This window comes from Salvia splendens, chromosome 22 (assembly GCF_004379255.2).
Source record: "Salvia splendens isolate huo1 chromosome 22, SspV2, whole genome shotgun sequence".
NCBI lineage: Eukaryota > Viridiplantae > Streptophyta > Magnoliopsida > Lamiales > Lamiaceae > Salvia > Salvia splendens.
In genome coordinates this window covers 11,872,172-11,885,709 of record NC_056053.1, presented here as the reverse complement: position 1 = coordinate 11,885,709, position 13,538 = coordinate 11,872,172, and the positions used below count along the sequence as shown (strand labels likewise).

General features: G+C 35.2%; 2 protein-coding genes and 2 long non-coding RNA genes across 10 annotated transcripts; all 4 read left to right on the top strand.

Annotated features, from left to right (window-relative positions):
- Positions 1 to 147: 147 nt before the first annotated feature.
- On the top strand, positions 148 to 3,805 carry LOC121787269 (65-kDa microtubule-associated protein 2-like). Of its 2 annotated transcripts, XM_042185952.1 has the most exons (8): positions 1,762 to 1,897; positions 2,196 to 2,283; positions 2,365 to 2,481; positions 2,583 to 2,619; positions 3,042 to 3,108; positions 3,209 to 3,412; positions 3,582 to 3,621; positions 3,705 to 3,805. In XM_042185952.1, the coding sequence occupies exons 5-8, from the start codon at positions 3,061 to 3,063 to the stop codon at positions 3,731 to 3,733; spliced, it is 321 nt and encodes a 106-aa protein (XP_042041886.1). In that variant the 5' UTR covers positions 1,762 to 1,897; positions 2,196 to 2,283; positions 2,365 to 2,481; positions 2,583 to 2,619; positions 3,042 to 3,060; the 3' UTR covers positions 3,734 to 3,805. The 2 variants fall into 2 exon arrangements, with proteins under 2 accessions (XP_042041887.1, XP_042041886.1); XM_042185953.1 differs by lacking the exons at positions 2,583 to 2,619; positions 3,042 to 3,108; positions 3,209 to 3,412; positions 3,582 to 3,621; positions 3,705 to 3,805 and adding exons at positions 148 to 171; positions 255 to 377; positions 516 to 784; positions 1,113 to 1,215 and having other exon boundaries at positions 2,365 to 2,419.
- A 7-nt stretch (positions 3,806 to 3,812) lies between these two features.
- On the top strand, positions 3,813 to 6,078 carry LOC121787270 (protein MOR1-like). 2 transcript variants are annotated; one of them, XM_042185955.1, is made up of 7 exons: positions 3,813 to 3,831; positions 3,915 to 4,037; positions 4,176 to 4,410; positions 4,772 to 4,874; positions 5,421 to 5,556; positions 5,855 to 5,942; positions 6,024 to 6,078. In XM_042185955.1, the coding sequence occupies exons 4-7, from the start codon at positions 4,832 to 4,834 to the stop codon at positions 6,069 to 6,071; spliced, it is 315 nt and encodes a 104-aa protein (XP_042041889.1). In that variant the 5' UTR covers positions 3,813 to 3,831; positions 3,915 to 4,037; positions 4,176 to 4,410; positions 4,772 to 4,831; the 3' UTR covers positions 6,072 to 6,078. The 2 variants fall into 2 exon arrangements, with proteins under 2 accessions (XP_042041889.1, XP_042041888.1); XM_042185954.1 differs by having other exon boundaries at positions 4,176 to 4,443.
- An 884-nt stretch (positions 6,079 to 6,962) lies between these two features.
- On the top strand, positions 6,963 to 8,528 carry LOC121787277. Of its 2 annotated transcripts, none has more exons than XR_006047331.1 (6): positions 6,963 to 7,060; positions 7,230 to 7,269; positions 7,353 to 7,479; positions 7,563 to 7,685; positions 7,824 to 8,091; positions 8,420 to 8,522. It is a non-coding gene; the product is annotated as an uncharacterized LOC121787277 (long non-coding RNA). The 2 variants fall into 2 exon arrangements; XR_006047330.1 differs by lacking the exon at positions 6,963 to 7,060 and adding an exon at positions 7,082 to 7,128 and having other exon boundaries at positions 8,420 to 8,528.
- A 534-nt stretch (positions 8,529 to 9,062) lies between these two features.
- On the top strand, positions 9,063 to 12,186 carry LOC121787271. Of its 4 annotated transcripts, XR_006047309.1 has the most exons (11): positions 9,069 to 9,204; positions 9,503 to 9,590; positions 9,672 to 9,788; positions 9,890 to 9,926; positions 10,349 to 10,415; positions 10,516 to 10,719; positions 10,889 to 10,928; positions 11,012 to 11,138; positions 11,222 to 11,344; positions 11,483 to 11,749; positions 12,078 to 12,180. It is a non-coding gene; the product is annotated as an uncharacterized LOC121787271 (long non-coding RNA). The 4 variants fall into 4 exon arrangements; XR_006047310.1 differs by having other exon boundaries at positions 9,063 to 9,204; positions 9,525 to 9,590; positions 10,889 to 11,138; XR_006047307.1 differs by having other exon boundaries at positions 10,889 to 11,138; positions 12,078 to 12,186.
- Positions 12,187 to 13,538: the final 1,352 nt, after the last annotated feature.

Below are 13,538 nucleotides of genomic sequence, written 5' to 3'. Positions count from 1 at the left end.
ATGGGAAGATAAAAGAGTATTCTGATGTTCAATCTCAAATACATAACATATCTGCGGAGATTGCTGGAACTAGTGTCCAGGTTGCGAATATCACAGTTGATGAGGCCAATCTATCCATGAAAAAATTAGATAGAGTTTAATGCCCAGCTTCAAGATCTTCAAAAGGAAAAGGTGACAACTTTTTTTCATGCTGAGTTTGTTAAAAGCTTTCGGACTATCTCTCTAAAGTCTAAACAGTGAACTGTTCTTGGCAGGTCTTTCTTGGTTTTTTAAATTGACAGGCTGCACAAGGTTATTGACTTATCAGCATAGTTCACGATCTTTGTGCTGTCCTTGCTCCTGGTGATTTTTCAGAACTTTGTCGAACATTAAAGAAGGTATGCTATGGTTTCCTTGAACACAAGTCCACAACTTAATCCAGGTTTTTCTTAATTTTATGCAGAATATATATTGTTGGTGTAAATATAGTGACCAAGTAATTGATGTTGCCTGCTCAACATTTTTGAATTTTGCAGGTTATCACCGATGTAAACATTATTACTGTGGGAAAATAAAGAAAAAAAAGGAAAAAAAAAATAAATAAAGGAAAAAAAAGAAATAAAAAAGGAAAAAAAAAGGGCATCCTTGGTAGGGATCCGAGAACCCTTCATAAAGAAAAGGAAAAAAAGGAAGAAAAAAAAACATTGCTGTTGCAGTTGAAGCTATTCAAGCATTGGGCAACTTTGCTATGGATCTGAGAACCCATTTTTCGGCAAGATGTCGCTTCTTATTGCCTCTACTATTGGTTAGTCCAGTATTGTGTTATATTAATTTGCAAATTACAATGCCCCATAAAATAATAGTAGATGTGTTTTGAGTAGTTATTTGACTTTTTCATTCCAGGGGATTATCGTTGATGTGTAAATTGTACAACTGTAATATTTAGGTTTTGCGACATATTTAGGTTTTGCAATTATTTCCTTTTCTAGTGGTAATTGGAATAGAGCCGACATCCAAAAGCCCTTAGAGTTAATAAGATATAATCTCAGTCCAGTCACTCTTGAACTTGTAAATGCATCTGTGAGTTTTGATTATTGCTTAACATGAGCTTGATTTTTGCTGACGATGTGCAGGAGAAATTGTAGGAGAAGAAACCTACTTCAACTGAGGCCCTTACCCATACTCTTCAGGCAATGCCTAAGTCCAGATGCTTGAGTGTAAATGACACTGTTGAAGGCATGATTTTCCTTTATTTCATTTCTGAACTGTTGTTTAACCTCTGCATAATATCATTTCCTTGTGCTTAGAAGTAGTATCTTGTTTGCTTTCTAGCCTTTTCTCCAGCACTTTCCCGTTTTTTAATTTTTTATTGTCTTCTATCATTGCAGTGTGTTCTAGGTTGACTTTTATTATTTTGGACATTTTAAGTAATTGCATATTCACAAATTTTCATTTATTTGCCTCAATCATTGACATCAAGATGTACACGCCTCCTTGTGATGCATTATTGATCACATGCTATCTAAATGAAGTGTTCTCGGGCACTGGAATTACCGGTCATAAGTTGCATAAGATATGAATGTATTTTCTAGTAGTTTCAGTTACATAGTTGGAAATATGTTCTGAAATTACCACAAAATCACCTAATTCGGCTGACCTATTGTTTGAACCAATTGATTAAATGCATGGTTACTCGAGGAACGAAAGAAGATGTGGTATTTATTATGGTTCGTAATGAGAGAATTCTTTCTCCAGGTTTACTGATTATTAGTTTTCTTGCAGCTATGAAGGTGGAAGTGAAAAACAAAGTTCGTCTTGTAAGATCGATGACGTTGAGCTGTGTTACATTCTGTATTGAAACAGTAACAGAGCGACCATACTTAAGGTTCACGAGGAATATGTTCCCATATGCATGGAGGTTAGTTAGTAGCTTAATGTGTTCTCTCAACCATGCATATTTATTTTTGGATTTTTTAACCAATTATTTCGTTCGCACTTGATATTGATAGTTGAATCTATAATATATCTCAGAATCATATTGTTTGAATACAGTAGCTCCGTTGTATATAACATTATATCTCACTTCTAGATTTGGCTTAGCTATATGTACATAGTTGCAAAAAGCATGAACTACTTTTTGTGTTGAGCTACCATTCAAATTGTGTAATTTATCGTTTTATTATGATGGGTCATCAGCAACTCTTTGTATTCTCTAGATTGATCTGCATGGATTATCAGGCCCTTAACGATGGAACACCTGATGTGAGGAATGCAGCTTTCTCAGCTTTGGCGGCTATTTCCAAGGTAATTATTTCAAGATTTTCCATCTACGTCTCATTATTTTTTAATTTCCAAATTTAGCTGTTTTGACATCTATGTTTTTAGATGGTTGGCATGAGACCTTTGGAAAAGTCTCCAGAAAAATCTGGATGATGTCAGACAAAAGAAGTATCTGAAATGATTGGGGGTCGACGGGGGATCCTTATGCTCTTCCAAACTCAGGTTTGGCTTCTGATTTTGTTATATAATGGGTAACTGAATTATAGGTATATTTGATGTTTTTTTATAGGAATATGTTTTAACCTTTGTCATTATACTCTCAGGTGTTGTTCAACCTTCTAGAGCAGTTTTGACTATGAGGTAAATTTTCTACGTAGCAAATTTGTCCTCATTATTGTGGAATGAGCTCATTGCGAAGTACTACTATGATTTGACTATAATCTGAAACAGAGAAGAGATCATGAAATTTATAATCATTTTCTTTTATCTTCTGACATACAAATGGGACGAAATTGATTGGTATCTTGGGGCCTAACGGGTAACTTTGAAACTACATTCTATGATCTTAAATGTTCATGATTTCTTTAGGCTGTTCAGTAGCCTTCGATATAGTTATGTATGAAATCTTTGATTATATGGAGAGCTTAGTCCTTTTATGAGTTTTTGTCCGTGATTCCATATGCTTCTTCTCCTTCTCCTGAAATTATTGCTGATGTAAGTTATGCCAGATAGCACTGTCTATGGGGTATGATGTGGAATTCATGATTCATCTTTTTTTACAGTTTCCTCTGAACTAGTAGAATGGATATGAAGCAAACCACTTGTGGATCTTTGCTGCAGCAACTGCAGGTAATTCCTCATTAAAGGCTAATTTGGGATCTTTGCTGAGTGTTTCAGTTTCCCTCGAGTTGTTGCATTCTGTCACAGAAATGAATCTTTTTTCCTGCAGCAAATTTGGGATAAAGTTTGTGAAAATTACGAAGTGCGGGACAAAATTCTTCTTCAATTGGATCAGGAGTGCTTGGATGTGTACAAGAGAAAAGTTGACCTGACATTGAAATCTAGAGCCCACCTTCTTCAGACACTGGCAGATGCTAGAGTTGAACTCACCAATCTATTATCAGATTTTGGAGAAAAGAATTTTGTCGGAATTGTAAGTGATGGACCTCATGGTGTTCGATAATGACATTTTCTTAAAGCTCTAGATGTTATAGTAATACGGTAATCATTTCAAGCTAGTGGCATAAGTGTAAAATTGTTCTTGCTAAAGAGTATCTCAATTAGTAAATTTTATAATGTTTGGTTTTGGTACTTTGTTGCAGCCTGACAAGACGTCAGGAACGAACAAGGAACAGCTTCAAGGTATAGCTCCTGCACTGGATAAACTATGGAAACAAAAGGATGGGAAGATAAAAGAGTATTCTGATGTTCAATCTCAAATACAGAACATATCTGCGGAGATTGCTGGAACTAGTGTCCAGGTTGCGAATATCCATGTTGATGAGGCCAATCTATCCATGAAAAAATTAGATAGAGTTTAATGCCCAGCTTCAAGATCTTCAAAAGGAAAAGGTGACAACTTTTTTTCATGCTGAGTTTGTTAAAAGCTTTCGGACTATCTCTCTAAAGTCTAAACAGTGAACTGTTCTTGGCAGGTCTTTCTTGGTTTTTTAAATTGACAGGCTGCACAAGGTTATTGACTTATCAGCACAGTTCACGATCTTTGTGCTGTCCTTGCTCCTGGTGATTTTTCAGAACTTTGTCGAACATTAAAGAAGGTATGCTATGGTTTCCTTGAACACAAGTCCACAACTTAATCCAGGTTTTTCTTAATTTTGTGCAGAATATATATTGTTGGTGTAAATATAGTGACCAAGTAATTGATGTTGCCTGCTCAACATTTTTGAATTTTGCAGGTTATCACCGATGTAAACATTATTACTGTGGGAAAATAAAGAAAAAAAAGGAAAAAAAAAGAAATAAAGGAAAAAAAAGAAATGAAAAAGGAAAAGAAAAGGGCATCCTTGGTAGGGATCCGAGAACCCTTCATAAAGAAAAGGATAAAAAGGAAGAAAAAAAAACATTGCTGTTGCAGTTGAAGCTATTCAAGCATTGGGCAACTTTGCTATGGATCTGAGAACCCATTTTTAGGCAAGATGTCGCTTCTTATTGCCTCTACTATTGGTTAGTCCAGTATTGTGTTATATTAATTTGCAAATTACAATGCCCCATAAAATAATAGTAGATGTGTTTTGAGTAGTTATTTGACTTTTTCATTCCAGGGGATTATCGTTGATGTGTAAATTGTACAACTGTAATATTTAGGTTTTGCGACATATTTAGGTTTTGCGATTATTTCCTTTTCTAGTGGTAATTGGAATAGAGCCGACATCCAAAAGCCCTTAGAGTTAATAAGATATAATCTCAGTCCAGTCACTCTTGAACTTGTAAATGCATCTGTGAGTTTTGATTATTGCTTAACATGAGCTTGATTTTTGCTGACGATGTGCAGGAGAAATTGTAGGAGAAGAAACCTACTTCAACTGAGGCCCTTACCCAAACTCTTCAGGCAATGCCTAAGTCCAGATGCTTGAGTGTAAATGACACTGTTGAAGGCATGATTTTCCTTTATTTCATTTCTGAACTGTTGTTTAACCTCTGCATAATATCATTTCCTTGTGCTTAGAAGTAGTATCTTGTTTGCTTTCTAGCCTTTTCTCCAGCACTTTCCCGTTTTTTAATTTTTTATTGTCTTCTATCATTGCACTGTGTTCTAGGTTGACTTTTATTATTTTGGACATTTTAAGTAATTGCATATTCACAAATTTTCATTTATTTGCCTCAATCATTGACATCAAGATGTACACGCCTCCTTGTGATGCATTATTGATCACATGCTATCTAAATGAAGTGTTCTCGGGCACTGGAATTACCGGTCATAAGTTGCATAAGATATGAATGTATTTTCTAGTAGTTTCAGTTACATAGTTGGAAATATGTTCTGAAATTACCACAAAATCACCTAATTCGGCTGACCTATTGTTTGAACCAATAGATTAAATGCATGGTTACTCGAGGAACGAAAGAAGATGTGGTATTTATTATGGTTCGTAATGAGAGAATTCTTTCTCCAGGTTTACTGATTATTAGTTTTCTTGCAGCTATGAAGGTGGAAGTGAAAAACAAAGTTCGTCTTGTAAGATCGATGACGTTGAGCTGTGTTACATTCTGTATTGAAACAGTAACAGAGCGACCATACTTAAGGTTCACGAGGAATATGTTCCCATATGCATGGAGGTTAGTTAGTAGCTTAATGTGTTCTCTCAACCATGCATATTTATTTTTGGATTTTTTAACCAATTATTTCGTTCGCACTTGATATTGATAGTTGAATCTATAATATATCTCAGAATCATATTGTTTGAATACAGTAGCTCCGTTGTATATAACATTATATCTCACTTCTAGATTTGGCTTAGCTATATGTACATAGTTTCAAAAAGCATGAACTACTTTTTGTGTTGAGCTACCATTCAAATTGTGTAATTTATCGTTTTATTATGATGGGTCATCAGCAACTCTTTGTATTCTCTAGATTGATCTGCATGGATTATCAGGCCCTTAACGATGGAACACCTGATGTGAGGAATGCAGCTTTCTCAGCTTTGGCGGCTATTTCCAAGGTAATTATTTCAAGATTTTCCATCTACGTCTCATTATTTTTTAATTTCCAAATTTAGCTGTTTTGACATCTATGTTTTTAGATGGTTGGCATGAGACCTTTGGAAAAGTCTCCAGAAAAATCTGGATGATGTCAGACAAAAGAAGTATCTGAAATGATTGGGGGTCGACGGGGGATCCTTATGCTCTTCCAAACTCAGGTTTGGCTTCTGATTTTGTTATATAATGGGTAACTGAATTATAGGTATATTTGATGTTTTTTTATAGGAATATGTTTTAACCTTTGTCATTATACTCTCAGGTGTTGTTCAACCTTCTAGAGCAGTTTTGACTATGAGGTAAATTTTCTACGTAGCAAATTTGTCCTCATTATTGTGGAATGAGCTCATTGCGAAGTACTACTATGATTTGACTATAATCTGAAACAGAGAAGAGATCATGAAATTTATAATCATTTTCTTTTATCTTCTGACATACAAATGGGACGAAATTGATTGGTATCTTGGGGCCTAACGGGTAACTTTGAAACTACATTCTATGATCTTAAATGTTCATGCTGTTCAGTAGCCTTCGATATAGTTATGTATGAAATCTTTGATTATATGGAGAGCTTAGTCCTTTTATGAGTTTTTGTCCGTGATTCCATATGCTTCTTCTCCTTCTCCTGAAATTATTGCTGATGTAAGTTATGCCAGATAGCACTGTCTATGGGGTATGATGTGGAATTCATGATTCATCTTTTTTTACAGTTTCCTCTGAACTAGTAGAATGGATATGAAGCAAACCACTTGTGGATCTTTGCTGCAGCAACTGCAGGTAATTCCTCATTAAAGGCTAATTTGGGATCTTTGCTGAGTGTTTCAGTTTCCCTCGAGTTGTTGCATTCTGTCACAGAAATGAATCTTTTTTCCTGCAGCAAATTTGGGATAAAGTTTGTGAAAATTACGAAGTGCGGGACAAAATTCTTCTTCAATTGGATCAGGAGTGCTTGGATGTGTACAAGAGAAAAGTTGACCTGACATTGAAATCTAGAGCCCACCTTCTTCAGACACTGGCAGATGCTAGAGTTGAACTCACCAATCTATTATCAGATTTTGGAGAAAAGAATTTTGTCGGAATTGTAAGTGATGGACCTCATGGTGTTCGATAATGACATTTTCTTAAAGCTCTAGATGTTATAGTAATACGGTAATCATTTCAAGCTAGTGGCATAAGTGTAAAATTGTTCTTGCTAAAGAGTATCTCAATTAGTAAATTTTATAATGTTTGGTTTTGGTACTTTGTTGCAGCCTGACAAGACGTCAGGAACGAACAAGGAACAGCTTCAAGGTATAGCTCCTGCACTGGATAAACTATGGAAACAAAAGGATGGGAAGATAAAAGAGTATTCTGATGTTCAATCTCAAATACAGAACATATCTGCGGAGATTGCTGGAACTAGTGTCCAGGTTGCGAATATCACAGTTGATGAGGCCAATCTATCCATGAAAAAATTAGATAGAGTTTAATGCCCAGCTTCAAGATCTTCAAAAGGAAAAGGTGACAACTTTTTTTCATGCTGAGTTTGTTAAAAGCTTTCGGACTATCTCTCTAAAGTCTAAACAGTGAACTGTTCTTGGCAGGTCTTTCTTGGTTTTTTAAATTGACAGGCTGCACAAGGTTATTGACTTATCATCATAGTTCACGATCTTTGTGCTGTCCTTGCTCCTGGTGATTTTTCAGAACTTTGTCGAACATTAAAGAAGGTATGCTATGGTTTCCTTGAACACAAGTCCACAACTTAATCCAGGTTTTTCTTAATTTTATGCAGAATATATATTGTTGGTGTAAATATAGTGACCAAGTAATTGATGTTGCCTGCTCAACATTTTTGAATTTTGCAGGTTATCACCGATGTAAACATTATTACTGTGGGAAAATAAAGAAAAAAAAGGAAAAAAAAATAAATAAAGGAAAAAAAAGAAATAAAAAAGGAAAAAAAAAGGGCATCCTTGGTAGGGATCCGAGAACCCTTCATAAAGAAAAGGAAAAAAAGGAAGAAAAAAAAACATTGCTGTTGCAGTTGAAGCTATTCAAGCATTGGGCAACTTTGCTATGGATCTGAGAACCCATTTTTCGGCAAGATGTCGCTTCTTATTGCCTCTACTATTGGTTAGTCCAGTATTGTGTTATATTAATTTGCAAATTACAATGCCCCATAAAATAATAGTAGATGTGTTTTGAGTAGTTATTTGACTTTTTCATTCCAGGGGATTATCGTTGATGTGTAAATTGTACAACTGTAATATTTAGGTTTTGCGACATATTTAGGTTTTGCGATTATTTCCTTTTCTAGTGGTAATTGGAATAGAGCCGACATCCAAAAGCCCTTAGAGTTAATAAGATATAATCTCAGTCCAGTCACTCTTGAACTTGTAAATGCATCTGTGAGTTTTGATTATTGCTTAACATGAGCTTGATTTTTGCTGACGATGTGCAGGAGAAATTGTAGAAGAAGAAACCTACTTCAACTGAGGCCCTTACCCATACTCTTCAGGCAATGCCTAAGTCCAGATGCTTGAGTGTAAATGACACTGTTGAAGGCATGATTTTCCTTTATTTCATTTCTGAACTGTTGTTTAACCTCTGCATAATATCATTTCCTTGTGCTTAGAAGTAGTATCTTGTTTGCTTTCTAGCCTTTTCTCCAGCACTTTCCCGTTTTTTAATTTTTTATTGTCTTCTATCATTGCAGTGTGTTCTAGGTTGACTTTTATTATTTTGGACATTTTAAGTAATTGCATATTCACAAATTTTCATTTATTTGCCTCAATCATTGACATCAAGATGTACACGCCTCCTTGTGATGCATTATTGATCACATGCTATCTAAATGAAGTGTTCTCGGGCACTGGAATTACCGGTCATAAGTTGCATAAGATATGAATGTATTTTCTAGTAGTTTCAGTTACATAGTTGGAAATATGTTCTGAAATTACCACAAAATCACCTAATTCGGCTGACCTATTGTTTGAACCAATTGATTAAATGCATGGTTACTCGAGGAACGAAAGAAGATGTGGTATTTATTATGGTTCGTAATGAGAGAATTCTTTCTCCAGGTTTACTGATTATTAGTTTTCTTGCAGCTATGAAGGTGGAAGTGAAAAACGAAGTTCGTCTTGTAAGATCGATAACGTTGAGCTGTGTTACATTCTGTATTGAAACAGTAACAGAGCGACCATACTTAAGGTTCACGAGGAATATGTTCCCATATGCATGGAGGTTAGTTAGTAGCTTAATGTGTTCTCTCAACCATGCATATTTATGTTTGGATTTTTTAACCAATTATTTCTTTCGCACTTGATATTGATAGTTGAATCTATAATATATCTCAGAATCATATTGTTTGAATTCAGTAGCTCCGTTGTATATAACATTATATCTCACTTCTAGATTTGGCTTAGCTATATGTACATAGTTGCAAAAAGCATGAACTACTTTTTGTATTGAGCTACCATTCAAATTGTGTAATTTATCGTTTTATTATGATGGGTCATCAGCAACTCTTTGTATTCTCTAGATTGATCTGCATGGATTATCAGGCCCTTAACGATGGAACACCTGATGTGAGGAATGCAGCTTTCTCAGCTTTGGCGGCTATTTCCAAGGTAATTATTTCAAGATTTTCCATCTACGTCTCATTATTTTTTAATTTCCAAATTTAGCTGTTTTGACATCTATGTTTTTAGATGGTTGGCATGAGACCTTTGGAAAAGTCTCCAGAAAAATCTGGATGATGTCAGACAAAAGAAGTATCTGAAATGATTGGGGGTCGACGGGGGATCCTTATGCTCTTCCAAACTCAGGTTTGGCTTCTGATTTTGTTATATAATGGGTAACTGAATTATAGGTATATTTGATGTTTTTTTATAGGAATATGTTTTAACCTTTGTCATTATACTCTCAGGTGTTGTTCAAGCTTCTAGAGCAGTTTTGACTATGAGGTAAATTTTCTACGTAGCAAATTCGTCCTCATTATTGTGGAATGAGCTCATTGCGAAGTACTACTATGATTTGACTATAATCTGAAACAGAGAAGAGATCATGAAATTTATAATCATTTTCTTTTATCTTCTGACATACAAATGGGACGAAATTGATTGGTATCTTGGGGCCTAACGGGTAACTTTGAAACTACATTCTATGATCTTAAATGTTCATGATTTCTTTAGGCTGTTCAGTAGCCTTCGATATAGTTATGTATGAAATCTTTGATTATATGGAGAGCTTAGTCCTTTTATGAGTTTTTGTCCGTGATTCCATATGCTTCTTCTCCTTCTCCTGAAATTATTGCTGATGTAAGTCATGCCAGATAGCACTGTCTATGGGGTATGATGTGGAATTCATGATTCATCTTTTTTTACAGTTTCCTCTGAACTAGTAGAATGGATATGAAGCAAACCACTTGCGGATCTTTGCTGCAGCAACTGCAGGTAATTCCTCATTAAAGGCTAATTTGGGATCATTGCTGAGTGTTTCAGTTTCCCTCGAGTTGTTGCATTCTGTCACAGAAATGAATCTTTTTTCCTGCAGCAAATTTTGGATAAAGTTTGTGAAAATTACGAAGAGCGGGACAAAATTCTTCTTCAATTGGATCAGGAGTGCTTGGATGTGTACAAGAGAAAAGTTGACCTGACATTGAAATCTAGAGCCCACCTTCTTCAGACACTGGCAGATGCTAGAGTTGAACTCACCAATCTATTATCAGTTTTTGGAGAAAAGAATTATGTCGGAATTGTAAGTGATGGACCTCATGGTGTTCGATAATGACATTTTCTTAAAGCTCTAGATGTTATAGTAATGCGGTAATCATTTCAAGCTAGTGGCATAAGTGTAAAATTGTTCTTGCTAAAGAGTATCTCAATTAGTAAATTTTATAATGTTTGGTTTCGGTACTTTGTTGCAGCCTGACAAGACGTCAGGAACGAACAAGGAACAGCGTCTAGGTATAGCTCCTGCACTGGATAAACTATGGAAACAAAAGGATGGGAAGATAAAAGAGTATTCTGATGTTCAATCTCAAATACAGAACATATCTGCGGAGATTGCTGGAACTAGTGTCCAGGTTGAGAATATCACAGTTGATGAGGCCAATCTATCCATGAAAAAATTAGATAGAGTTTAATGCCCAGCTTCAAGATCTTCAAAAGGAAAAGGTGACTACTTTTTTTCATGCTGAGTTTGTTAAAAGCTTTCGGACTATCTCTCTAAAGTCTAAACAGTGAACTGTTCTTGGCAGGTCTTTCTTGGTTTTTCAAATTGACAGGCTGCACAAGGTTATTGACTTATCAGCACAGTTCACGATCTTTGTGCTGTCCTTGCTCCTGGTGATTTTTCAGAACTTTGTCGAACATTAAAGAAGGTATGCTATGGTTTCCTTGAACACAAGTCCACAACTTAATCCAGGTTTTTCTTAATTTTATGCAGAATATATATTGTTGGTGTAAATATAGTGACCAAGTAATTGATGTTGCCTGCTCAACATTTTTGAATTTTGCAGGTTATCACCGATGTAAACATTATTACTGTGGGAAAATAAAGAAAAAAAAGGGAAAAAAAAGAAATAAAGGAAAAAAAAGAAATAAAAAAGGAAAAAAAAGGCCATCCTTGGTAGGGATCCGAGAACCCTTCATAAAGAAAAGGAAAAAAAGGAAGAAAAAAAAACATTGCTGTTGCAGTTGAAGCTATTCAAGCATTGGGCAACTTTGCTATGGATCTGAGAACCCATTTTTCGGCAAGATGTCGCTTCTTATTGCCTCTACTATTGGTTAGTCCAGTATTGTGTTATATTAATTTGCAAATTACAATGCCCCATAAAATAATAGTAGATGTGTTTTGAGTAGTTATTTGACTTTTTCATTCCAGGGGATTATCGTTGATGTGTAAATTGTACAACTGTAATATTTAGGTTTTGCGACATATTTAGGTTTTGCGATTATTTCCTTTTCTAGTGGTAATTGGAATAGAGCCGACATCCAAAAGCCCTTAGAGTTAATAAGATATAATCTCAGTCCAGTCACTCTTGAACTTGTAAATGCATCTGTGAGTTTTGATTATTGCTTAACATGAGCTTGATTTTTGCTGACGATGTGCAGGAGAAATTGTAGGAGAAGAAACCTACTTCAACTGAGGCCCTTACCCAAACTCTTCAGGCAATGCCTAAGTCCAGATGCTTGAGTGTAAATGACACTGTTGAAGGCATGATTTTCCTTTATTTCACTTCTGAACTGTTGTTTAACCTCTGCATAATATCATTTCCTTGTGCTTAGAAGTAGTATCTTGTTTGCTTTCTAGCCTTTTCTCCAGCACTTTCCCGTTTTTTAATATTTTATTGTCTTCTATCATTGCAGTGTGTTCTAGGTTGACTTTTATTGTTTTGGACATTTTAAGTAATTGCATATTCACAAATTTTCATTTATTTGCCTCAATCATTGACATCAAGATGTACACGCCTCCCTGTGATGCATTATTGATCACATGATATCTAAATGAAGTGTTCTCGGGCACTGGAATTACCGGTCATAAGTTGCATAAGATATGAATGTATTTTCTAGTAGTTTCAGTTACATAGTTGGAAATATGTTCTGAAATTACCACAAAATCACCTAATTCGGCTGACCTATTGTTTGAACCAATAGATTAAATGCATGGTTACTCGAGGAACGAAAGAAGATGTGGTATTTATTATGGTTCGTAATGAGAGAATTCTTTCTCCAGGTTTACTGATTATTAGTTTTCTTGCAGCTATGAAGGTGGAAGTGAAAAACAAAGTTCGTCTTGTAAGATCGATGACGTTGAGCTGTGTTACATTCTGTATTGAAACAGTAACAGAGCGACCAAACTTAAGGTTCACGAGGAATATGTTCCCATATGCATGGAGGTTAGTTAGTAGCTTAATGTGTTCTCTCAACCATGCATATTTATTTTTGGATTTTTTAACCAATTATTTCTTTCGCACTTGATATTGATTGTTGAATCTATAATATATCTCAGAATCATATTGTTTGAATTCAGTAGCTCCGTTGTAAATAACATTATATCTCACTTCTAGATTTGGCTTAGCTATATGTACATAGTTGCAAAAAGCATGAACTACTTTTTGTGTTGAGCTACCATTCAAATTGTGTAATTTATCGTTTTATTATGATGGGTCATCAGCAACTCTTTGTATTCTCTAGATTGATCTGCATGGATTATCAGGCCCTTAATGATGGAACACCTGATGTGAGGAATGCAGCTTTCTCAGCTTTGGCGGCTATTTCCAAGGTAATTATTTCAAGATTTTCCATCTACGTCTCATTATTTTTTAATTTCCAAATTTAGCTGTTTTGACATCTATGTTTTTAGATGGTTGGCATGACACCTTTGGAAAAGTCTCCAGAAAAATCTGGATGATGTCAGACAAAAGAAGTATCTGAAATGATTGGGGGTCGACGGGGGATCCTTATGCTCTTCCAAACTCAGGTTTGGCTTCTGATTTTGTTATATAATGGGTAACTGAATTATAGGTATATTTGATGTTTTTTTATAGGAATATGTTTTAACCTTTGTCATTA

Coding starts and splice junctions, on each gene's coding strand:
- LOC121787269 (XM_042185952.1), top strand. CDS start 3,061: ATGGATATGAAGCAAACCACTTGTGGATCTTTGCTGCAGCAACTGCAG. Junction 3,109..3,208: donor CTTTGCTGCAGCAACTGCAG/GTAATTCCTCAT, acceptor TTTTTCCTGCAG/CAAATTTGGGATAAAGTTTG. Junction 3,622..3,704: donor GAACAAGGAACAGCTTCAAG/GTATAGCTCCTG, acceptor TCTCAAATACAG/AACATATCTGCGGAGATTGC.
- LOC121787270 (XM_042185955.1), top strand. CDS start 4,832: ATGCCTAAGTCCAGATGCTTGAGTGTAAATGACACTGTTGAAG. Junction 5,557..5,854: donor ATGTTCCCATATGCATGGAG/GTTAGTTAGTAG, acceptor TGTATTCTCTAG/ATTGATCTGCATGGATTATC. Junction 5,943..6,023: donor CTTTGGCGGCTATTTCCAAG/GTAATTATTTCA, acceptor CTATGTTTTTAG/ATGGTTGGCATGAGACCTTT.